Raw genomic sequence first — 27,072 nt, 5'->3', positions numbered from 1 at the left:
GGCAAAGATACTGGAGTGGTTTGCCATTTCCTTCTCCAGCTCATTTTATCCTCCATCCGCTGCATCACCTAGCTGCCCAAAACTTACTCTATAGGTTCTGAATAAGGGCAGCGAGGTGGCATAGTGGATAGAGGGTTGAGCCTGCAGTCAGGAAGACCTGAGTTCAAATCTGACCTCAGACATTTATTAGCTGTATGACCCTGGTCAAGTCACTTGACCCTGTTTGCCTCAGTTTCCTCATATGTAAAATGAGCTAGAGAAGGAAATGGCAAACCACTCCAGTATCTTTGTCAAGAAAAGCCCAAATGGCATCAAGACGTGTCAGACCCTACTGAAATGACTTAACAACCACAAAAATTAATTGACAACACAGTCGTTATAATTTAGAGAAGAAAAACCCTTTTGCTTCTCTTTGCTTTGGAATTTCCCCTGAGGAATGAATCAAAATGCCCCCCCCAACACACGCACAGCTCTGCACTTCATTATCCTCTTACATTTATAGATTCAAAAAATGAGGTTATGAAAGTCAAGTGACCTGTCATTCAATGGGCCCTAAGTAAAAATAAGTTATTTTGCAGGACTAGGGTGCCATTTTTGCTATGCACACAGTTACATAACATTAAAGTGGTATAATGGACAGTGACCTGGCCCTGAAGCCAGAAAGGCCTGGGTTCAAGTCCTGCTGCTGACTTGTATTGGCTGTGTGACCCTGGGCAAGCCGCTTGATCTCTAAGCATCTCAGACAACTAAGACTTGAAAGTGGCCGAGCAGGCGTTGATCTGCTTGGGCAGAGGGCTAGTCTTCACCTGGAAGTTATTTCTACCTGGGAAATCACAGGTCCATTCTCTTTCCCCATTCTAAAGTATTACCAGCCCTGGGACTAAATTCACAGCCTTGGGTGAGCAAATAATAATTGTTTCCATACAGTCTTTTAAGATTTACAAAGTGCTTCCTAGCAGCTTACTTTGCAGATGAGATAAAATGGTCTCCTACAGGCTTCCTGGCCTCCCCTCTCCCCAGCATCCGGTCCAGCCTCCGTGGTCCTGCCAACGTGATTTTCCCTTAAGTGTAGGTCTGACCATGGCCCTCTCCTAAGCATTCAACAACTCTAGTATTTCCTCATTGCCTTTAGGATAAAATATAAACTCCTTCATCTGGCCATTAAAACTTTGCACAACCTGGTTCCAACCTGTGTTTTCAACCTCACTGGGCATTACTCCTCCTCCTTCATTATTTGATCTAGCAAAACTGTCCTCCCCATTCCTCCATGTCCCATCTCCCACTTCTGTGCCTTTGTCCTGACTGTCCGCCATGCCTGGCATGTAACCCCTCTTCACCTCTGCCTCACAGAATTCTTCTCTTCCTTCAAGACGCAGCTTAAGCACCACCTTCTATGTGAAATCTTTCCTGATTCCCCTCACATGCTAGCTCATTAAATGTCTTGTCATTGACCAATTTGTAGTTTTTGTATTTCTTCTCTTTATAGTCTGTGTATATTTATGTGTCCTTGTCGTCTTTCTTGTTAGAATGCGAGATCTCTGAGAGTGGGGGTTGTTTCGTTCTTTGTATCACCTGACAAAAATAACTCATTTGATTCTTACAATACTGGGAGTTAGGTGTTGTTATTATCCTCATTCTACAGTTGAGGAAACTGAGGCAGACAGTAGCTAAGTGACTTATTCAGGATCACACAGCTAGTAAGAGTCTGATGCCAGACGTCAACTCAGGTCTTCCTGATTTCAGGCCCAGCTCTCTATCCACTGAGCCATCCATGTATATCTGATGCCTCCCATTCCTGTATATCTGGTCTTTTACAGTTAATCAATCATCGGGTACTGTGCTGGGAGCTGGGAATACAAAAACCAATAATGAAACAATTCCCTACTTGCAAAGAGCTTACATTTTAAAGGAGGAGACGATAAGTACCCTCTTCCTCCCCTTCTCTCCATATGTATTTATGTATGTGTGTATATGTGTATGTAAATGTATATATGCATATACTGGTATGTATGTATGTATACATATGTGTGTGTATATAAATACAAATATACATGCATATGTGTATCTGTGTATGTAATGTATGTGTATATGTGTGAGCTCAATCACCCATCTTTGGGGAAGACTGCCTAGAAGTGGAAAACTTGATGAGGTAAATGCCTCAGAAGTGGTGTGTACGGGGATTTGACAGGGCTTGGTATTGATATGAAAAGTGATGGAGAGGAAAAAGTCCAGCATCACTTCAAATAAGGCACAATGAATCACCATGCTGCCCTTGACAGAGAGAAGGCACCTATTATAGGGCAGACCCAGGTTCACTGCTTTTAATTAAGAACTCTCTACATCCACCAATTATCTGTTTGTTTACTCAGCTAATGGAAGAATCACAAAGATCAAAGTATTAAATTATAACCCTCGACTTCCATCTGAGAACCCTGACTACCCATTACTGTTAGCATCTATTTTTCTAATACAAGCACTCCTCACTTCAAGAAGTCAGATTAAGGTTATAAAACTTGGAAAACAAAATCCAGCCTTATAAAACCTATCAATTGGGGGTGACAGCTCCATTATAAAAGATGGATTCCTCACTTCATAAAGGAATTTGTCACGTTTCTTTTTAAAAAATGATCCCAGAATCCCAGAATGTGAGAGTTGGAAGAGATATTGGCGTCATGTACGAGCCATACGTGAAAAAGAATTTCCGCCTTAACACTGGATCATAGAATCATTGATATCAGGGGTGGGCAAGCGACTAGTTGTCCAGCCTCTGCTTAAGGACCTCCACAGAAGGGGAGCCCACCGCCTCTCAAAGTAGCTCATTTCATTTTTAAAAAGCTTTCATTTGGAACTCAAAGTTTTAAAAATGAATGTTAAAAATTGTTCTTTTTTTCATGTAACTGGGGACAAATAAAATACTAAATTAAGGCAAGAACAGTTGCTCCTGGTTCTTCCCTCTGGGTCCAAATAAAGCAAGTCTTATCCATTCTATGCATTAGAGCCCGTAAGCAAACAACATAGCTGTCATGTCTCCTCTTCTTTGGGCTACAGATGCCCAGTTCCTTCAACTGATTCTCATATGACATGGAGTCAAGACCCTTCATTGGTCTGGCTGCCCTGCTCTGGACATCCTCCAACCTATCAATACCCTTCTTAAACTGTGGGGCCCAGACAGGAACACAATATGCCAGACGAGGCCTGACCAGGGCAGAGAACAGTGAGACTATCACTTCCTAATTCTGGAAACTATATCCCTCTTAAGGTCACCCAAGATCCTATGAGTTTTCTGGGTTTCTGCATCCTGCTGCTAACTCATTTTGAGCTTATAGTCCACTAAAACCCCATTTTACCCTTGTGAATGTGATCTTTTTGCACCTAACTGCAAAATGTTACCATTACCCCTATTATATTTTATCTTATTGTTGTTGTTCAGTCATTTCAGACTTTTCATGACCTTATTTGGAGTTTTCTTGGCAAAGACACTGGAGTGGTTTTGCCATTTCCTTCTCCAGTTCACTTTACACATGAGGAAACTGAGGCAAACAGGGTTAAGTGACTTGCCCAGGGTCACACAGTTGATAAGTATCTGAAGCCAGATTTGAACTCATGGAGATGAATCTTCCTAACTCCGGGCCCAGCACTCTATCCACCGTGCCACCTAGCTGCCCCATTTTATCTTACTGGATTCAGCCTAATCAATCCTGATGCTATTATCCAGAATGTGAACTCTCCCTCCCAACTTTGGGTCATCTGAAAAAATTGATCAACATACCGTCTGTGCTTTTATCCAAGTCATTGATAAGAGTGTTAAACATTCTTGGCCTTCTGGACCAAGCACAGGTCCCTGGTGGATTCCGCCGAACATCTCATGCCACAATGACACAGAACCATTAACAACTTTATCTTGAGTCTGGCTGTCCAACTGTTCTGATTCCATGAATCCATCTGGTTTTATTATTCTCTAATCCATCTCTCTCCATCTTCTCTACACCACAGTATAAAATATTTAATAAAAACTTTGTTAAAATCTAGGTATATTATATATATAGCACTCTCCTCATCTACTGGCTTAGCTCCCTGGGATATTTAAAAGGTAGCTCAATTCACCAAAAAAAAATATAATTTTGGAGATACCTCTATTGCATTATATATAAAAAGATTGTCTTTCTGACCTCTTTCTTCTTCTGCCAAGGCACTTCCTGCTCTACCTATCTGTAGAAAACAGGCCCAAGTGTCTTTTTTTGTTTCATTGGTTAATGTTGGTTCCTTTTAGAAAAGGAGGGAATGTCCTTCTAGTCTAAGGAAGGCATTTAAAATTATTTATGAGGAAGGTAGCATTTTGCACATACACACAAATACACACAAGAAGATGTTTGTTTGTGTGTGTACACACACACACACACACACACACACACACACACAAAGAATTTTTTTCTGTCCCACTCAGTGGTTTTATCAACGATTTGGTTGAAAATACAGATCCACATACAAATGACATGACACCAGGAGAGATGGTCAGTATGACAGGTGACCAAATTGGAATTCAAAATTCAGAAGGGAATGTATGCTGGGTTAAAACCAACAAGCTGAAATTTCCCAGGGAGAAACACAAAGTTTTGCATTTATGGCCTTTATTACCCAGCCCTCTCCTGCCTTTCCAAGCTCCTTATACCTTACTGCCCACCATGTACTCTTCAATCCAGTGACACTGGCCTCCTGACTGTTCCATGAACAAGATCATCCATCTCTCAGCTCTGGGCATTTTCTCTGGCAGGGATTCCATCCCTGGAAAGTTCTTCCTCCTCAAGACTTTCCTGGCCTCCTTTAAATCTCAACTAAAATCTCATCTTCTGGAGGAAGCCTTTCCCAAAACCTCTTAATTCTAGTGCATTCTCTCTGTTAATTATTTCCTATTATTCTGTTGGTGTAGTTTGTTTGCATGTTGTCTCCCCCATTAGACTGTAAGCTCCTTGAGGACAGGAACTGTTTTTTGCTTCTCTTTGTATCCCTGTCACTTACCATAGTGAATGGCAGATAGTAGGTGCTTAATAAATGTTTATTGTTTAATTGGTTGATTTAGGTTTCAAAAATTAATTGCGCAAATATAAAAACAGGAAAAGACCTGTTTTGATATTAGTGTTATGTGAAAAAAGACCCTAAGGGCTTTAGTTGATCATAAGTTCAATATAAGTCATATAATGCAGATGCTATAAAACCAACTATCATCTTGGGCTTGATTAATAAAATATCCAGCTGAAGGAAGATTACAGTCCACTGGCCTTCAAAAGGCCAATCTTTTAGAAACAATATTTGGTTTATAATCAAACTATAATTAGAGAATAGTCTTCATTTCTGTGCATCATATATGTTGAACAGCATTCACAAACTATAGAAAGTACAGAAAAGGGTGGTGAAGGGTCAGGTAACTAGGTCACATGAGGAGGAGTTGAAGGAACTGGGGTTATTTTAAACTGGAGAAGAAAATACTCTAATTGCCAACCCTAACTGCCCCAAAAAAAATGATAAATATTAGATCACCTCTATGGCCCATTGGTGGTACAGTGGATAGAGCACCAGATCTAGAATCAGGAAGACCTAAGTTCAAATCCAGTTTCAGACACTTATGAGCCATGTCACTTAACCCGGTTTGCCTCAGTTTCCTCATCTGTAAAATGAGCTGGAGAAGGAAATGGTAAACCACTCCAATATCTTTACTAAGAAAACCCCCAAAAGGGGTCACAAAGAGTTGGACGTGACTGAAAAAAATGGCTAAACAACAACAACATGGCCCTATTACCTCAAATCCTTTAAAAAAAAACAACAAACTTATGATATCATCACAGTGAGTTGCTTCCATTAATGAAGATTGTGAACCCTTCACATCTTCCCTGATGAGTCACCATAGCCAAAAAGTTCATCACCTGGTCTATGGTGGCCGATCTATAACTGGTGAGTCCCTCCACACCTAGCTAGGATCGTCCTTCAACAGTAGATACAGTCTGTCATTGGCTTCTTCTAGCTTGGTAGGACCTCCTGCCACACCTCCTAGCTCATGCTACAGTGAGGTACTTGAGAAAATTTAGTCAGGCCCGTAGCCCATTAGTGACCCAGAAGATCTATGTTCCTGACACTTCAGTGATCTAATGGGTGCCTGACAATACAAGGGACTTGGAGAGAATTTTAGTTGCAAAAATTAAGTATAAAAACAAACAAAAAATTACCTGTATAATTAAAGTGCATTCATCCATGACTGCATCCATCCAAAGAATTTACCTTTATTTTTAAAACAAAGTTTGACAACTATAAGTCAGCCGCCTTGTCTTTGTAATGTTAAAAAAACCTGAGGAATATGCTGTTTACCAAAAAATGTAGCAGGACTGTTCAATAACTAAAAACTTCAAAGAAGTTCAGTGTTCAAACTTATTGCATATCAACAAGCTTGGAATAAGCCCAGTGCCCAGCAACATTGTTGACAATGATCTCCAAAATGGCACTTAGCTGGTTGAACCGTGTTTCAGAGAGGCTCTGTCAAAGGTGTTATGGATTATCGATGGGCAATATCCCTTTTTAGAGCAGACAATTAAGCCATTACATGCCCATCAGAGCCAGTTCAGACTACTGAGTAAATAATCTGAACAAATGAAAGACTTTTAAAGCCTCCTAAATCCCATTATAAACTCTTGGACCCCAGAAGGGGTGCATGAAGGATGCTTGCTATGCCAACTGTATCCTGCTGTGTCAACCACTCAGCACTTGACTGTTGAACTGACTGTAGTTTTAATACAAAGCCAAACCCATGTGCATTAAAGGAGAAATATCAGTGATTTTTGTGACTCAGAAATCAAAAGATTTAACTCCTCAAGATTCCCCCAAAAACACTAGGTAAGGCTTTATATGACTAAGAAAATATACATGGTTGCAGTATTTAATCCTTGAAAAGAACTTTCACATGTATTCTATTCTCTAGTGTTCCTCAACCTGGCAAGGTAGATGGGACAGGTATTATTATTACCATTTTACAGATAAAGACAGAGAAAGAGGGCAGCTAGGTGGCACAGTGGATAGAGCACCGGCCCTGGATTCAGGAGGACCTGAGTTCAAATGCGGCCTCAGACACATAACACTTACTAGCTGTGTGACCCTGGGCAAGTCACTTAACCCCATTGCCTAGCCAAAAAAAAAAAAAAAGACAGAGAAAGAGCTAGAAGAAGAACTCAGGTATCCTATGGATATTAGGTGATAAGAACAACCACTATAGATCCAATTTTTGGTCCATTGACCATTCCCCCATCTCCTTCCCCACATATACAAATATGTTTTCGTCAGTAACTTTTTCTAGAGCTGCCGTTGGTGATATAGTAGACAGAAAACTGCCTACAAGTCCAGATATCCTGGATTCAAAGCCTGCCACTAACATAGACTTGTTGTCTGACCCTAAGCAAGCCTCAGGTCCTTGGTTATAAAGTAAAGGGATTGGACAGGATGGCCTCCATGGTCCCTTCTAGCTTTAAATGTATAATCCATGCTCCTTTTGAAAGTATAATGACATTTTCAACCAGCTCCACTTCTCTAAGGCAAAGATTTCCATGAGTTTTACTATGAGCTGTATAAAATTGTACTTCCTTTAATTTGTCCCATGTTTCCCAATTTCAAAATGCAGCAGGTAGACTTCCTCATTCTAGTGTTTCACGGTCTGATAAACAAGTCCATATTCACCTTAACCATGCCCTTCATGATTTCCTAGACTTTGATCGTATCTCTCCGTGTCTTAATCTTTCCAGTTGAAAGAATCCTCATCCCTTTTTCATCTGGCCTCCTATATACCTTTTCAGTATCCCTCCTATCATTTCAGCTGCTGAATTTGGACCTCCATTAGTATTAAAAATAATTAAAAATAATAACTAGTATTAAAAATAAGAATAATAATAACTTAAAAATAATAAAAAATAATAAAAGAAATAATAAAATTTCTATAATGTTTTAAGGTTTACAAAGCACTTTACAAATATCTTATTTTATCATCACAACAACCCTATGAGGTAGGTGCTATTAATAGCCCCATTTTATATATAGGAAAACTGAGGCACACAGAGGTTAAGTGACTTGCCCAAGGTTACACAGCTAATAAGTAAATGAGGCAAGATTTGAATGCAGGTCTTCATTACTCCAGGCCCAGCACTCTATCTACTCTTCTTTTTTGAGACCTGTGTATAGAATTCTAGTTAACATGCACTGAGGTCTTAGAGGACGGACAGCAAGATACTGTTTTCAGTTTTGTTCTCAGCATCTTCTGATGATGCCTTAAGTTTTGCTGGCCTTTTGAAGCCACTCGTAGAGGCCATATGGTGTAGTAGAGAGTGTTTTGGACTTAACTCCACCTTATACAAACTGTGTGGTCATGGGTAAGTCACTTATTCCCTCTGAGCCTCAAACAATTCTCTAAAATTTCTCTGCTAAGGTTTTAACTGGGTTCTGATTTTCTTCAGTGGAGAGAGTTCCTACAAGAGAAATCACACTGATGATTGCTTGGTGCATTCTGATGGGAAGAATTAAGAAAATGGGCTGGAGGGAAATACACAGTTAACAATCATAACTGTGAATGTGAATGGGATGAATTTACCCATAAAATGGGAGTGGACAGTGGAATGGATTAGAAACCAGAATCCAACAATATGTGGTTTACAAATGACACACTTGAAGCAGAAAGATATGTACAGAGTTAAAATAAAGGGCTGGAGCAGAAGGTAATATGCTTCAGCTGAAGTAAAAAAGGCAGGGGTAGTAATCATGATCACAGACAAAGCAAAAGCAAAAATAGACTTAATTAAAAGAGGTGATCAGGGAAATTATATTTTGCTAAAAGCTACCATAGACAATGAAGTAACATCAAAAAATTTTACAGCAAATTTCTCTGATAAAGTCTCATTTCTCAAATATATACTGAGTATAGGAGTGAGTGAAATTTATAAAAAATAAAAGCCATTTCCCAATTAATAAATGGTCAAAGGATATAAGTAAGTAGTTTTCAGAAGAAGAAATCAAAGTTATGTATGGTCATAGGGAAAAATGCTTTACATCATTAGAGCATTATTAGATTAGACAAAGGCAAATTAAAACAACCCTGAGGTACCACCTCACACCTATCAGAAATGACAAATGCTGGAAGGGACTTGGAAAAATAGGCATATTAAGGAACTACTGGTGGAGTAGTGAACTGGTACAAACATTCTGGAAAACAATTTGGAACTAGGCCCAAAGGGCTATAAAAACAGAATATCCTTTGACCCAGCAATACCACTACTATGTTTATATCCCAAAGATATCAAAGATATGTACAAAAATATGTATAGTAACTGTTTTTGTGATGGCAAAGAATTGGAAATTGAGGGGATGTCCATCAATTGGAGAATGGCTAAACAAGATGTGGTATGTGATTATGAGGGAATACTATTGTACTATAAAGAAATGATGAGGGGGATGGTTTCAGAAAAAAAAAACATGGCAAGACCTATATGAACTGTTGTAAAGTGAAGTGATAAAAAACTTGTACACAGCAATAGCAATGTTGTAACGATGATCAACCGTGAAAGACTTGGCTACTCTGATCAATACAATGATGCAAGACAAAGGAGTCATGATGAAAAAATGCCATCTGGAGAGAAAACTGATGGACCCTGCATGCAAATTGAAGTATAATTTTCTCACTTTATTTTTCTTGTTTTTTTGCAATATGCTAATATGGAAATGTGTTTTGTATGATTTCAAATGTATAACTAATATCATATTGCTTGCCTTCTCAGTGGGTGGGGGAGGGGTAGGAGAGATAGAATTTGGAACTCAAATTTTATTTAAGAAGTTAAAAATAAATAGATTATATGTCAAAAACTCTTTTAAAAAGACTGAGGAGAAATCAGACAGGTAAGAGTACCAAGAGAAATCTGCATCAAAAAAAAAAAACCAGAGCAGAAAGAGGATCCAGGAGAAGATGGTGGTCAATAAGATACAGTGAAGAGAGTTCTGGATCAGGAGCTGGAAGATGTGAGTATGAATACCCTATCTGTGACTCAAGGGCAAGACACATTCTCTCTCTGGCCTTCAGTTTCCTCACCTGTAAAACGAAGCCATGTGACTAGGTGACCTCTGAGATCCGTTTGACCTATGAATCTATAATCCTCTTGGGCCATTTGTCATCTGGTTATTTTGGTTATATCTGACTCTTTGTTTCTCTCTTTGGGGTTTTCTTGGCAGAGATGCTGGAATGATTTGTTATTTCCTTCTCCAGCTTATTTTACAGATGAAGAAAATGAGTCAACTGGGACTAAACACCTTGCCCTGGGTCACACAGCTAGCAAGGGTCTAAGGCCAGATTTGAATTCAGGAAGATGAGTCTTCCTGACTTCAGGCCCAGCACTCTATCCACTGTGCCACCTAACTTCCTGCACAGCTGTGATGCAAAGAGCTACAAAAATTATGTTACAAAATTCATGTTGTTGCACTGATGTTTTATGTGCATTTTATAATAAATCACTTAAAAATAACAGTATGAGAAACAAAAATAAATAAATAGATGGACAGACACATGGACAGATAGCTAGATAGATAGCTAGATAGATAGCTAGATAGATAGATAGATAGATAGATAGATAGATAGATAGATAGATAGATAGATAGATAGACAGATAAGAAAGTTTACTACTGGTTAGTCAGAAAGTATATTAAGGCTAAGAATTTTGATAAGTGCTGAGATACAAAGAAAGGCCAAAACAGTTTCTCCCCTTGAGAAGCTTACATTCTAATGGGGAAGACAACATAGATATAAAATGATCCTTTCACAGGAGGTAGAAGCTAACTTCAAAAGGAAGGTTTCTGCAATTAAGGGAACCTGGAGAGGTTTCCTTTAGAAGGTTGCATCTGAGTTGAGTCTTGAAGAAAACCAAAGAGTCTAAGAGGCAGAGGCAAGGGCAAAGAGTATTCCAAGCATGATGCACAGCCAAAGCAAAGTCCCAGAAGTAAAGAGATTGAGTGTGGTGTGGGAGAAAGAGAAAGCCATTATGGATGGATTGTAGAGAGTACAGAGTGGAGTAAAGTGTATAAAAACTGGAAAGGTAGGGAGAAATCAGGTTGTAAAGGATTTTAAATATCCAACAAAGGACTTTATATTTGATCCTGGAAATAATAGGTAGAGAATGATGTGGTCAGATGTCAAGAAAAGTAGGAAAATCAACTTATCAGCAAATAAAATAGAATTAAGAGGAAAAATATACAGAATGACCACAAAAATGTAAAGGAAAATTCTGAAAGGCATCAGAATCCAGATCATTGCCAAAACCAACAGAGGACTGATGATGTAAGTTTCCTCTACTTTCAAAAGAAAGGTGGTGGACTACAGACGCAGAATGAGGAATATATTGGCAGATACAGTCAATGTGTTCATTTGTTTTTCTTAACTGTATTTCTTTGTTATAAAGGAGCTTTCTATGGGAAGAAGTTATTAAGAAGTGATAGTCATGTAAAAAAAACACACCAAAAATCCTTAATAAAACATTACATTTTTTTTTTAAAAAAAGAAGCACATTGAGCCAATGTCTTCAGGACTTCTCCTGGATCACTGTTGGTTGCTCAGAACCCGTTATCTTATTACAAGCATTGTTTTCTCCTCAATCCCGTACTTTCTTCATTTTTGGACTACAGGGCAGAAAATTGGGATTCAAATTCCATCTCTGCCATTTATTAACTGTGTGACCTTGGACAGATCACTTTAATTCTCTGATCCCATTTCCTTATCTGTAAAATTGGAATAATGATACAGGACCTAATTTACAGGGTTGTTGTAAAAAAAAAACAGCTTTGTAAACAGTAGCATACTATGTCTATATAAGCAATGATGATGATATTAAAACTTATTTGCCACTTTCTTCCAAGATTTTTCCACAATTTATTTCCATCAGTTTACTTTTTTACTGTTTAGAAGAGCAGTTGTTTTACTGAAATCTCTCATTTCCAGGATATTTTTTTTAAAGCATGAAGACTCTCTTAATAAAGAAGTGTAAATTGCCTACTTATTCCTATCCCTTAATTTTCTGTCTTTAAAATATTCCTCACCTATGACAAAGGAGCACTTTCTCTACTATCATTGAGAGTACTTTTTTAAGAGCTCGTCAAAGGTTTTTGAAATTTAAATAAATTATATTCACCAGTCCCTTATAGTTTGTTTTCAAACCCTGGCACATAAATCTAATAATTTAGAGAGGTTTGACTTATTCTTATAGAAACTATTCTATAAGAAATGATGAGCAAGCAGACTTCAGAAAAACCTGGAAAGGCTTGTATGGACTGATACTGAGTGAAGAGAGTAGAACCAGGAGAACGTTGTACACAGTAACAGGCACATTGTGCAATGACTAACTTTGATAGACTTAGCTCTTCTTAGCAATGCAAGGATCTAAGACAACTCCAAAAGACTCACGATGGAAAATGATATCCACATCCAGAGAAAGAACTATGGAGTTTGAATACAGATCGAAGAATATTATTTGCTCTTTCTTTTTCTTCTGTGTCTTCTATCTTGTGGTTCCTCCTATTGATTCTAATTCTTCTTTACAAAATGACTAATGTGAAAATATGTTTAATAGGAATGTATATGTAGAGCCTATATCAGATTGCAAGCTGTCTTGGGGAGGGAGGCGGGAAAGGAGGGGGAGAAAATTTAAAACTCAAAAGCTTATGAAAGTGATTTATGGAAGTGATTGTTGAAAACTAAAAATAAATTAATTAAAAAAAGAAACTATTGCATTTCCCATAGGAAAAAAAAAGTTCCTTGACTGTTTCTCAGTGATTTCTCTACTCTGTCCCCAAACCCTCAAAACTAAGAGAAGAGATGCTTGTCTTTCTTGTATTACATGAAGGAAGGCAAAGTGGTCTATCCTTAAGTTCATACATAAAGTGACTCTGAGACACAGAGAGACAGAACTGTTACCTTTAAATTGTGGAACAATGTGACTCATATAGAAATATGTTTTACATGATTGCACATATATAACCTGTATCAAATTGCTTACTATCTTAGGGAGAAAGGAGGGGAGGATGGGAAGGAGAAAATTTGGAACTCAAAATTTTATTAAAAAATAGATGTTAAAAATTGTCTTTACATGTAACTGGAAAAAACAAAATACTATTTAAAAGAAAAAAATATTTTAAAAACTGTGGAAGTCCAGGAAGGGGTGACTGCTGAATTTGAGTCCCACTAGAGCTCTCTGATTCCCAGGCAGTGTGGTCTAATGGAAAATATGCTAGATTTCAAGTCAGAAGGCCTAGTTTTGAATCTTAGCTCTATGACCCTGGGCTAGTCATTTCCTTTTCTAAGATCCCTTCCAGCTCAGATCCTACAACATTACTTGACATTATCATTTCAGTTGTGTGAAAGCTAATGGCAAATAATTTATTAATTGATATGTTCACATTTTAATATTTGCTTTGTGGGTTTGTTTTGCCTATAGGTATACTCATTAATCTAAAGCCATCCCAGGAGCAAGGTATTAGATTTGCTCCGGATCCTCAGATTTTTCTGCCTGGGAAGAACTTCCATACCTCATCATGCAGCAGAGTCTTACTGAACTCCAGGTGGTGTCTCTCTAAAATGGAAGATCCATGAAGCTTGGCTAAGGGGGATGCTGATCTAGGAAGAAAACAATATGCCACAAATTACAGCTGTGCAAAAGTTACATCTACATTCTGTGGGAGTATTAAATGCCTAAGACATTTCCCTAAGAATGTCTGAAACGTTCTTAGTTAGTTACACTAGATAAAATGAGTAGAGCATCATAGAATCATAGAATAATTTTGGAGTTGGAAGGAGATCTCAGTGGCCATCTAATCTAATACCCTCCCCAAAAAAGATTTCCCCTGCAAAATGTCCAATAATGGTCAACCCCCCACATGAAGGGGAACCACGCAAGGCAGACCATTTCACTTACGGGTGGCTCTACTTGTTGGAAATCTTTCTTGACATTCATTTTAAATTCACAATTTTTGCAAAGAGATAAAGGTTCATTCGAAAGCAGCATGATCTAGAAAAAAGATCACTAAAACAAGAGTCAGAAAACCTGGCTTCATATTCTGGTGCTGTTACGTATTACATGAGTGACCTTGAGCATGTCAATTCATTTACTTTTATGCTTCAGTATTTTCATCTGCAAAATGGGAGAGTTGGATCAAATGGTCTCTAAGATTTCTTCCAGCTTCTTATCCTATGATCTTAATTCTTCTTGTTTCTTGTGGTTCTAAAAGAGACCAATCCTGGGAACAGTGCTTCGCATGTAGTAGTTGCACAAAAAATATTTGTTGAATCAACAACAATAAATTAAGATTCCTGGTCCCCTATTCTTTATACCTAAAGTGCAGACAATTCAGAATTGCAAGAAATCTCTCAGGTCATCTAGTCAAAGATCTTATCTTACAGATAAGAAAAGTGGGGCCCAGAGAGGTTAAATAATTTGTCCAAGGTCATCCAGGAAATAGGGATTTACTTGAGGTTCAAGTAAAAAAAAGTAAATAAATGGTTATGAAAAGCTGGGTACAATCTGTCACATTATAAATAGGACAGGGATAGAGATAGGGACTGGTAGAGGGAACTCCCAGGTGAAGAAACTCCCTCTATGAATGCAGAACACCTTCTTTGCAATTTATCGAGTTGAGTTACCTAGAGTCACCTACCTGGGGTCACGCAGCTAGTATGTGTGTGGGGCAGGACTTGAAGCCAGGTCTTCCTGGCTTTGGGACTGGCTCTCTATCCACTACCCAGTGCTGCCTCTCTCTATGGCCAGCATAGTCTACTCAAGTCTCTGTTTGATGTCTCCTCATGACTTGGTAGTGATACCTGGCTTCTCAAAGGTAGATGCCAGTGAGGCTCAAACCCTGAAAGGTTGCAACCAGAAAAAAAATCTTCAAGAACGGCAACTAAGTGGTGTAGTGAGTTTGGAGTTAGGAAGACCTGAATTTGAATCCTCCCATGGATATCTGTATGACACTGGGCAAGTCACTTAAGGACTCAGCGTCAGTGTCTGTGTCTGTAAAATAAGGTTTGGCTTGATGACCTCTAAGATCCCTTTTCGATCTGACCCTATGATCCTTTTACCCTGAGGGTATATTGCATGTCTGTGATCCAAGGATCAGTCTAGCTAAGCTTGAAAAGTGTCTACAAAATAATGATTTTTTTTTCATTTCCTGGAGATCGTCTACTAGAAGCAGCTAGATAGTGCAGAGGAAAAAGCTCTGGGCCTGGAATCAGGAAGAACTGAGTTCAAATCTGGCCTCATATATTCACTAGCTATGTGACCCTGGACAAGTCACGTAATCGCTATCTGCCTCAGTTTCCTCAACTGCAAAATGGGGATAATAAGTGCCTGGTATATGGTAGGTGGTATATAAATGTTTGTTCTCTTTCCACCTACAAAGATGTAAAATATCTGAGTCAATGTAGTGAGTAGTATCACACGTTCTTGGAATATTGAAAATAACACCTAGTTTTGAAAGATTTTACCACTCAAAAGAGATTGGGGTTAAATTCCATTAAAGTAAATATCATTACCATGAAAATATCTGAATGACAAAGTGATTTTCCAGATAGCAGTCTACCTATTGTGAGCAACATTCAACATAATCACATTTTAGGTGCAACCCAGTAGTTACGTGATCCTTTAGTCCTCGAAGTCTGTATGTTGGAGTGTTAGGAGAGAGGGGAAAAGCAGTGGGTGGGAGGGGTCCAGCCAGGTCCAGTCTAGCTCCTCCCCTCTTCCCTACCTGCCCTCCTTCCCTTTGTGACTGGTAAAAATATAAATATGAATGAGATAAGACCCTAATCCTTCCAAGAGCTAATATTCAAACTATAAGGACTCCTTAGTTAGAGAAAGGCATCTTTGCTAAAGGGCAGCAACGTTGAATATCTTAAAGAACACAACTTGAAATAAACAGTATTGGAGGGAAAAGGAGGAGTTGGTATTTCAGAGCAAAAAGGCTCTTGGCTAAGCTAGGCTTTAACAATGTGTTCCCAGAGCTAGGAAGAAGCCTCCAGATTGGTCTGCTAAGGACTGGTCAGGTGGGGGGCCTGCTTTGTAACTTAGGAAATGATTAAATGTCCCTACTCATCTATAAATGGTTTATACTTCCTGAAACTTCAATCCTTCATTCAGTCAGTCAACAAATGTGCATTGAACACCTACTGGGATCACATCCTTGTGCGAGTCACTGTGGGAAGTACAAAGAATGAGACAGGATTCCTGGATCTCATCATGGAACTGGAGTGATAAAGCACATACATAGATAACTGTGATACTGGGTATAATGTAAATGTGTAATAAGAGAAGTGGAAAATGCACTTAGCACTAGATGTTTAAAGTGATCTATCACACTGGTTCTTTGCTCTCTTTGAAGTCTGCTCCCAATAAAGGAAAAGATTCCTGGATTATAGAAGCATGACAAGGAATGCCAGAAGAAAAAAAAAGGGGGGGGGAAGACTTTCACCTAGAGATTTGGGTGTAAATCCTAGCTCTGACACTTACTATGCAAACAGTCACTTAACTTCTCTGAGCCTCAGTTTACCCATCTGTGAAATGGGAATGATAATAATAATAGCTGACATTTATACAGGGCTTCAAGGTTTGCACAGCACTCTGCATACATCATTTCATTTGATCCTCTTAATAACCCTGAGAAGCAGGGGCTAGTATTACCACCATTTTACAGATGAGGAAACTGAGGCTCAGAGATTTTAAGTGATTTGCCCAAGGTCACAACTAATGTCAGAAGTTGGATTCAAATTCATGTCTTCTCTAATTCTGATTTCAGCACTCTTTCCACTATGTCATCATGCCTTTCATAAGATTATAATCCTCTCACTACCTGTATTGCTGGGTTGTTGTAAGGAAAGAACTGTCTGAGTCATAAACAATTCTCTAAGACTGTAAGTCATAGAGAAGGTGTTGAATTGCATTGGTGGAGGGAGTTCCCTTATTGATTAATTCCCTACACCAGCGGTGGTGTCATAGGTCACAGGTCCGGTTCTTAATCATACCCCTTTGTGTTAGTATTGGAACAGTCTGGTTCAGTGTATAGACTGCTGGGCTTGCCCTCAGATCTGGGTTCAAATTCTACCCAAGGTGTGATCCTGGGCAAGTCTCAACTTCTTTGTTTCTCAGTAATTCGCTAGGACCTGTTTCTGAAATCAATTGAATCATAGGTTTAGAATTGGAAGAGACCTCTGAAGTCATCTAGTCTAAGACCCTATCTTACAGATGAGGAAAGTGAGGACCAGAGAAGTTAATAATTTGCCCAAAGTTATCCAGGAAGTAGGTATAGAAAGGCTGAGATTCAAGGAAGCAAAAGGTATAGGAAGAGCAAACTACAAGACAAGGTCAGGACCATGGAGAGCTTAGAGTGGGGCGTAAGGGCTACTTGGAAGCCAGGAGACCAAGGTGTGGGCTCCTCAAGGTCTTTATAGCTTTCCCTGAAGCTAGACTCATCCCTTCCTGTTGTTTGGAATTCTAGCATATAAGGAACCAGCAGGAGCAGCTACATGGTGCAGTGGATAATGTATGGGCCCTGGAGTTAGGACGACCTGAGTTCAAATCTGACCTCAGATGCTTGACACTTACTAGTTGTGTGACCCTGGGCAAGTCACTTAACCCTAATTGTCTCCAAAAATAATAGTAATAATAAAAAAGAACCAGCATCTCTTTTTTTTAAGAGAAGGCTTTTGTCAGGGCCAGTGCTATACAGGTTCATCTGGTGATTCTGGATCGAAATATTTAGAAAAAAAGCGAAGGCATCTGTGTACAAAGAACAATGGACCTAGAGCCAAAAAAAAAAAAAAGACTGGATTTGATTCCTAGCTCTGTCACTTATCTGTGTGACTTTGGAAGGATCATTTCTCTGGGCCTCACTTTTTTTCTTCACTCATCTCTTTTATAGTTCTACAGTTTTACAAAGCATATCCCTCATAACAGCCTTCTCAGATAGAAGGTACAAGCAGTATTGGCCCCATTTTCCAAATGAGGAAACTGAGGAGCAGAGATTATATGACTTCTCCGTCATCACATGATTAGCGTCAGAGCTGAGTTTCAACCTCCTTTTCATACCATCACACTTCTTTCTGCCTCTCAAAAATGATTGGATTTAAGTAGCTTATTTCTAAGGTCTCTTCTAGGTCTAAAATCTTACAATCTTGTGTCTTAGATTAAAGACCTTTAAGGTCCCTGTTGAGCATTTGTTGGGATCTTACAGGACTTCTTCAAGGGTCATGGTTGGTACCTCCAGATCATCCCTTTCTACTAGAGTCTCCCAACCAAGGTCCAGGACAATCATTAATTTTTATCATTTAATCATGTATTACCATGTGCTATTACTTTAAAAGTATGTGCAAAGAGTAACTATAAAATCACGACCCTGATTTTTTGGAGGGATTAGGTAATGGGGTTAAGTGACTTGTCCAGGGTCACACACCTAGTCCAGTGTTATGTGTCTGAGGTTGGATTTAAATTCAGGTCTTCCTGAGTCCAGGGCCAGTGCTCTATCCACTGCGTCACCTAGCTGCTCCTATGATGCTGATTTTTAAAAAATGAATAGACCAAAATTTATATATCCTGATGAATACAATCCCTTTCAAAGCAGTCACCACTGGCTGCCATGTGTTTATTCCAATAATGTTCCCTTCACTCAAAATCCATTTCTATAACTCTTCTTGCTTTCCAAGTTGACAGACAAAAGACAATCAGCCTCATTCTATAATAAGCATATTTGATTTTTTAAAAAGCTAAAATGGTATTTTCCAGCTCCCTTATTCACCAGAATCGGCTTTGAAAGACTTTGAACTGTTCCCAAAATTAAAATCTTTATCTATTGCTATATTTGCAAAGGAGAGCTCCAAACACGCTCTGGGAAGCAACAGAATTATTGGAATAAGCTTCGCCAGAAGGCTGTTTTGAAAGAGATGTTTCATGCTTTGAATTTCACCTATTGGATGACATCTAAAACACCTACACTTCATTTCTTCTCCATTTCTCTGCTTATTTGTTCCTTTGGTGTCAGAAAGGGTTAACTTCAAGTTGAAATCTAAATAAATTGTAAGCAGCCTAAAATAATCCGATTTTCACTGATTGACTTTCTGATTCAGTTTCTACAAATACATGTTCTAAAATATGGAGAATGATTGGAGAAAGCCTACTGTATTTGCCTGAAGAATAGTAATATCTCACAAATAATAACTTGTCATTGAGAATGAACATTCATTGAGGACGATCTAGCAGTGCTGGGTGCATATTAAAGTATGTAAATACATGAAAGAGCTATGATTTCTCCCTCCACCAGCAACTCATAGCCCACTGTGGTAGATTAGAACAGAACATTAGATCTGGAATCAGAAATCGTTATTGTTCCATTGTTTTAGTCATGTCTGACTCTCTGTGCCCCCATTTTGGGTTTTCTTGGCAGATACTAGAGTGGTTTGCCATTTCCTTCTCCAGCTCATTTTATAGATGAGGAAACTGAGGCAAACAGGGTTAAGTGACTTGACTAGGGTCATACAGCTGGTAAATGTCTGAGGCCGGATTTGAATTCAGAAAGAGGAGTCTTCCACTTCAGGCCCAGTACTCTATCCACTTCGCCACTTAGCTGCCAGCATCAGAAGACTTAGGTTCAAATCGCGGTTACACAGGCTCACAACCTAAGTATCATTCTTGACTCCACACTCTCACCATACCACACCGCCATATGCAATCAGTTGTCAAGCCCTGTTGGTTTTACCTTTGTAACATCTCTCTATGTGACCCGTTCCTTCGTCTCACACTGCCACCATCCTGGGGTAGGCCCTCATCACCTTATTCTTAGCCTACTACAATAGCCTGCTGATGAGTCTACCTATCACAAGTCCCTCCCCTCTCCAATCCACCCTCCCTTCAGCTGTCAAAATTGATCTTTCCTAACAGGTCTGACTATGTCACCCTCCTGCTGAGTAAATTCCAGTGACTCCCTATTATCTCCAGAATCAACTATAAATTCTTCTGTTTGGATTTTAGAGCCCTTCATAACCTGGTTCCTTCTTACTTTTCCAACCTTCTTACACCTTATTCCCCTCCAGGTTCTTGGCAATCCAGTGACACTGGCTTTCTTTCTGGTCCTCACATAAGTCACTTCATCTCCCTAACTCGGGCATTTCCACTGATTGGTCCCATGCCTGGAACTCCTTCCCTCTTCATCTCTGCCTCCTGGCTTCCCTGGCTTTCTTCAGCTGAAGTCTCAACTTCTGCAAGAAGACTTTCTCCATCCTCCTTAATCTTGGTGCTTTCCCTCTGAGATAATCTCCAATTTATCTTCTATATCTCTTTGTACAATATATATGTTTGTATATAATTGTTTATATGCATCTATTTTGTACATAATAGCTTGTGTGTTGTCCCTGCCATTAGACTGTGATCTCCTTGAGATCAAGAACCATTTTTTGTTTTTCTGTGTATTCTTGGTACTTAACACAGTACCTGGCACACAGTAGTTGCTTAATAAGTGCTTATTGACTGATTAATACTGATACACATCTCAATGGGGGAGAGAGCATTTGACTGAAAATGCAAAGGTCCATGATTCAGTCCTGAGCTCCAGCAGGACGTGTCAGCCTCAATCTGGCTTGCAAATTATTGTAGCAAAAAAAAAAAAAAATCGCTCACTCTCATGGATAGAAGCCCTGCTATCTGTGTGACCATGGACAAGTCATTTAACCACTTGGGGGGGATCTCAATTTCTTATCCATAAAATAGGAACAATAAGCTTTGTCCTATCTATCCCACAGAGTTACTGTGAGGATCAAATTACCCAATATATAAAGCTCAAGTCACTATAAAGTGTTATAAATGTGAGTTATTATTAAAGCAAAACCTTTTAATTCTAGCGCCTTCCTTTGGTTAATTATTTCTTATTTATCTTGCATATAGCTTGTTTTGAATATATTTATTTGCTTGTTGTCTTCCCCATTAGATTTTGAGCTCCTTGAAGGCAGGAACTGTGTTTTGCCTCTTTTTGTATCCCCAGCACTTAGCACAGTACTTGGCACATAGTAGGTGCTTAATAAGTGTTTATTGATTGAAGCAGTGTGGTACAGTGGAAAGATCACTGGTCTGGGAGTTAGGAAAGCTGGATTCTAGTCCCAGTGCTACTAAGTAGCTATGTCCTGGTAATAGGGTTACACTGAGAGGCAGCATGGTGTTGAGTTTAGTGTCCGATTTCAAACCCCAGCCATGCTACTTACTACCTGTATAACCTCAGTCCAATCCATTAACCTCTGTGGGCCTCAGTTTTCTTATCTGTAAAACAGGGGGATTGGACTAGATGACCTTTGAGATTCCTTCCATTTCTAGTATTCATTTATTGTAAGATTCTAACAGTAACAGCAATAATAATCAAAAGAAAAACTCAGGAGTTGAACAAAAAAGGATTTCTTTTTCTTTCTTTTTTTTGGCATGGAGGCTCCTTGGTTTCCTCCAGAATACATCAACATACATGAACACGGCCCTCTGTTTGCACTTACTTCATCTGATACAAATTGTTGGTGCCTCTGTGATCAATATCATGGCAGAAAGCAGCTGCAATCATAGCAAAGGCTTCCAGATCAGTATAATACTTCTTCAGCTTTCCTGTCTGTTTAAGGAAACAGAGCTGGATCAATGGAAGTAGCCTGGTAGAGTGAAAAGAACACTGAGCTAAAGAGTCCACTATAATACTTCCACTTATATGGTTGTTGTGAGGAAAGTGCTTCGTAAACCTTAAAGGACTATATAAATGTAAGTGGTTATTATTATGATCTACTTCCAGAGCCATAACTAGGACAAAGCAACTGGCGCATTGTTCCAGGATGCCAAAATTTAGAAGGTGCTAACAGTGTTTTCATTTGTTCAGTAGCACAGAAACAATAGATTCTAGACTTTGTTTAGCAAGAATAATAAGTTGAAAGAGGAAACTACCAAATGGCAATGTACAAATGAGTGTCCTGCTTCCTCCTGCCCCATTAGCCCATGATTTTCCAGATAACCTCTTTCCAGGGATTTGGAGTTTTTCTTCCCCACCTCCTCCTCAAGACACACACACACACACACACACACACACACACACACACACACACACTGAATATGTCTTTAAAAGTGGATTTGAGCATGTGTTTTGTGTTGCTTGCTTCACCTGGAGGCCACAAGTGATAGTTATAGCTGTATCTGATATACAGGGTAGTTATGAAAACTGCAAATTAGAGATTCCAAGGCTTTTTACTGTCAACAAAACTGTCATATCCTCATACATTAATCATCTCAGTGCTGTTAGAACCTAATGATTGTTGCTAATATGGAAATGTTTTGCATGACTGCACATGTATAATCTATATCAAATTGCTTACTTTCTCCAGGAGAGAATTTGGAATGCAAAATTTTTAAAAAATGAATGTTAAAAATGTTTATGTACATGTAATTGAAAAAAATAAAATAATTGACAAATTATTGAAGTATTTAAAATAAATACTTCAATTATTTTATTCTATTATTTACAACAGCATCTACATACATTTAAAAAATAATAATTCATAAGATCATAGACAGAGTAAGAAAGGACCTTAGAGGTCATTAAGCCCAACTCAGTTATTTTGCAGATGAGAAAATGGAGGCCCAGAAAGGTTGTGTCTTACCCAGGATCACATAGAGTCTGAACAGGATTTGAACCTAAGTTTTCCTGACCTCAAGTCCAGTGCTCTATGCACTACATTGGGTTGCCGTGTGAAACATACTTATGAGGAGGCAGCCCGGCGTGGTGGATAGCATGTTAGACTTGGAGACAAGAAGAACTGGGCTCACATTCCTTCTCTTATATTTATTTATTTATTAGCTTTGTAAACTTCTCTGGACTTCAGTTCCTTCTTTAGTGAAATAAAGTTAAAAAAAAAAAATGGACTAGAGAATCTTTAAGTTCCTCCCAGCCAGAAGTCTGTAATTATTGTGACTCTACTAGTGATTTCTTCTATCAAGTTTTTCTGAAGTTCTGACAGAGTCTGGAAGAAATTGGTACACCTTAAAATGCTGTAGAAATGTGAAGTGCCATAATAATAATAATTATTATTATATCATCATCATCATTATCATCACCATCATCATCACCATCACCACCACCACTATCGTCATCATCATCATCATCATCATTGTCCTTCTTTACAATTATCTACAGAGTCCCTAAACCCACCATTAGCAGGGTAAACATTGTCTGTCCCACGTTGAATCCATGCCGCCAGTTGTGATAAGTGACAGATCGGTAACCTTTTCTCACTGTGTACATCCATCTGGTGAGGACCTATGGAAAAAAAGGAAGGATGGAAGGAGAGCAGGAACGAAGGAGAGAAGGAAGGAAGGAAGGAAGGAAGGAAGGAAGGAAGGAAGGAAGGAAGGAAGGAAGGAAAGGAGGAAGGAAGGAAGGAAAGGAGGAAGGAAGGAAGGAAGGAAGAAAAGAAAAGAAAAGAAAAGAAAAGAAAAGAAAAGAAAAGAAAAGAAAAGAAGGAAGAAAGGAAGAAAAGAAGAATTTAAAAGGGGATAAAAGATCTTTCAGACATTGGAATCTAACCCCCAAAGGCTAAAAAGGTCTGGAATGGTGTAATTGACAATCTATCTTATCTAAAAAAGGTCACTTGGTCTTGTTTAGGTAGGTTTCCAGAGACATATTTGCAAAGTTAATAATAATTCTTCTAAGTCAAAACCCAAACTGAAAATTCACTATTTCTAAACACAGAAGACATTTGTTTAGAGAATTATCTGAATTGCTATTCCTAGTGATCTAGTAAATAAATATCATCTAACCTCCACAGGCACTTTGAACTTTTCCACAGCTTTTATTTCAAAAAATAACTGTATCCCACATTTAATCAATCCATGCTCGGTAATGGGGAAGTCACTGAAGTGGAATTCATAAAGTTCTACGTCCTTTGGATTGGGCAGCTCCTCTTTCTGTTAAAACAAGGATGATTTAGTCCAGATAAAATTGACCTTTCATTCCTTTTTAAACTCACAGATCTCAAACATTCACAATGTGATGGAGGGCTGGTTAATGGGAGTCCCATCCAGCTGTGCAGTGGAGAGTGGGTCCCACATTACAAATGCCTGGAAGCAGGCTGACTCAGACCCCACGAGGTGCGTGGCAGCAGGCAAAACGCTGCATGCTCGGAAGATGGAGTTCCCACTGGCCAGTCCTCTATTAAAAACAGCAAAACAAGTTGCTTAGATAAAATCTCAAGTTGTTAGCAGCCAGTGAGTGCCAGTTTTCTCTCTCTAGATTCCACCTTTTCCTATTGTTCCATTGTTAACTACAGAGTAAGCACTTCTAAATTCAATTCAATTATTTATGAAGTGCTTAGGATGGGCCAGGCACTGAGCTGCTATGGAGAGAGATTAAGACAAAGGATACAAAAGAACAGTCTCATCTTGTAGGAAAGGAGTTCTTAATCTGGTGTGTGAGAAACTAATTTTAAACACCCACCCACCCACCCACACACACACACACACACACACACATTATAACAGCATTTTAATGTAATTGGTTTCTTTTGTAATCTTATGAAGTTTACTTTATGAATTTAAAAACCTTTTTTCTGGAAAGGTGTTCATAGGCTTTATCAGATTGTCACAGGGGTCCATGACACAAAAGAGCTGAGAAACTCCAGTTCTAGGAACTCATATTCTACTGGGTGAAAACGACTGGTACTCAAAAAAGTAAACACAACATATTTACAAAGTAAGCAGGAAGTAATTCAAAGGGGGAAAAGCTAACATTTGGGGATATCAATGAAAAATCTTAGGTACTTGAACTGATCCTTGAAAAGAGTTAGGGACAACAAAAAAGTGCCTACTATGTGAAGAGTACAATACTAGGCACTAGAGGGAAGAGAAGGGATACATTGATATCTCTAATAGATACTTGGGAGGATTTGTGATCTCAGATATGGCTGTTCTTTCTAGAAATGAAGACCATAACTTATATACAACTGGAACTCCTATCTCTTGTAGTCGTGTCTCACTCTTCATGACCCCGTGGACCCGGGGTGGGGAACCTGTGGCCTGGAGGTCACATGTGGCCCTCTGGGTCTTCAAGTGTGGCTCTTTGACTGAATCCAAACTTCACAGAATAAATCCTTTTATTAAAGGAATTTGTAAAAATGGTCTATGGGACCACATGCCATGGACCATAGCATGACAGGCCTTTCTATCCTCCACTTCTCTCAAAGACTTTCCAAGTTCATGTTTGTTGTTTCCATGATACTATCTATCTCTCTCATCCTCTGCCATCCCCTTTTCCTTTTGCCTTCAATCGTTCCCAACATCAGGGTCTTTTCCAATGAGTCCTGTCTTCTCATTATGTGGCCAAAGTATTTAAGCTTCAGTTTTAGTATTTGACCTCCCAGTAAATAGCTTGAATTAATTTCTTTAATTATTGACTGATGTGACCTCCTTGCTGTCCAAGGGATTCTCAAAAGTCTTCCCCAGCACCACAATTTGGAAGTTTCAGCTTTCCTTATGGTCCGACTCTCATAGCCACATCTTGCTACTTGAGAATGCGTAGCTCTTGTCTCCCCATAAATCCTCCATAGGAGGTCTTCCCATAAGTGGTGGATACCACCGGAGGATGTGGGGTGTTCATGGAGTATCCTTCATTCTTGCTAAGTGACTAGTCTCTTTTTTTCAGTCATACACTTCCCTGATGATAATCTGTAAGTGACTTGTCTTGTGCAAATTTTTCATTTATAATGTGTTGCTGATGACTAATGCTTATGTACCTTTTAAAGTTCAGTATATTTTCCACTAAGTACTTGAGAGACATATTAGCAAAGCCAGATGAGGAAATTATTAGGTAAGTGGAGAAATAAGCTGGAGATTTTCAGACAGGAATTACATGTGAAAAAAGCCAGAACAGAGGAAGGAGGCACTGGGATAAGAAAAGGGACACTGTGGCTAAGGTTACTATAAGTCTTAGCCTTTTCTCTAGATAGATAGGTAGATAGATAGATATAGACAGGCATTTATTTATGTAATTTATATATAATTAAAATAACCATGTCTTTGACCAAAAGGGCAACATGGACTAAATAGATAGAGGACTACTGGTCTGGGAGTTAAGAAGAGCTAGATTGAAGTCCTACTTTATGACACGTACTAACTAGCTCTGTGAGCATGGGAAAAATGGCTCAACTACTCAGTGTCCCCAGCCAACTAATCGAAGTTATTTAGTTATCGACGAGTTTCTGATCTGCATTAGAAAAGAGAATTTCTATACCAGGAAGTTCCCTACATGAAAGAAAAAAATATAGTTTCAGATTAAAAAAAAACAACAACTCCTAACTAAAATTGGAATAGGGCTGTGGGACTTGGGGTGAGGACCAAGGCTGCAGGGTACTGTTAGAAAAGACAGAGAAAGAAAATTTCCTCAGAATATGATAGAAATTCCAGCCCATAGTATTCCCTTAGCCTCACGTATACCATCAGTGTCGAGGGACCAGGCTTCAAGACTCCAAACTTGAGAGTAAATGGCAGAGTTCTATGAATCTTCCTATGTTACTGACTACCTGTGAAGCTTTGGGCAAGTCACTTAACTTCCTCTCTTGGCCTCAAATTCTGTATATTAAAACAAGGAGAATGAATTAAATGGACTCTAAACTCCCTTACAGATTTAAATTTACTACTGAGTTTGAATTCCAGGTCAGGAGAATATGTTCCGGACCCCTTGTCCTGAAAAGACTGGTATTAATTGCCATGGACAAATCTCTGCTCTTATTCAGTGGGTCAGAAGTGGCTAAATACCTGAGATTGGGAAAGGAAGAGTGTCTTCTTTCAGGTGCCATTAACCTATTAGGCAAGCAGATCTCATGTTCTTTGCCTCATCTGGAAAGCTATATGGTTGAGATGTTACTTTTCTGAGGTCACAAAATCCAGGGAGGAAATTGAGATAATAGTTCAGAGCTTTCAGGGTTTTGTTGAGTTGATTAGATTTCCAAACCCAGCCTGATAACATGGATTA

At 38.9% G+C, this 27,072-nt stretch overlaps 1 protein-coding gene across 3 annotated transcripts in view; it reads right to left on the bottom strand.

The window, feature by feature from the left end:
* The window catches only part of PDE6C (phosphodiesterase 6C), an 80,395-nt gene that overhangs the window by 30,738 nt on the left and 22,585 nt on the right, over window positions 1-27,072 (bottom strand). For 2 of the 3 annotated variants that reach the window (XM_027839849.1, XM_027839848.1), the window contains exons 12-15: window positions 23,865-24,011; window positions 23,257-23,364; window positions 21,566-21,675; window positions 13,585-13,672 (exon numbers count right to left, since the gene is read on the bottom strand). In XM_027839849.1, the coding sequence (XP_027695650.1) occupies window positions 13,585-13,672; window positions 21,566-21,675; window positions 23,257-23,364; window positions 23,865-24,011 (453 nt within the window). The remainder of the gene's footprint in view (window positions 1-13,584; window positions 13,673-21,565; window positions 21,676-23,256; window positions 23,365-23,864; window positions 24,012-27,072) is intronic. The other variant, XM_027839850.1, reaches the window with a different exon arrangement.

This window comes from Vombatus ursinus, unplaced genomic scaffold (assembly GCF_900497805.2).
Source record: "Vombatus ursinus unplaced genomic scaffold, bare-nosed wombat genome assembly UNPS02014833.1, whole genome shotgun sequence".
In the NCBI taxonomy this organism is placed as follows: Eukaryota; Metazoa; Chordata; class Mammalia; order Diprotodontia; family Vombatidae; genus Vombatus; species Vombatus ursinus.
Note: the sequence above shows the minus strand (reverse complement) of the source record. Positions and strands in the feature narration are given on the sequence as shown.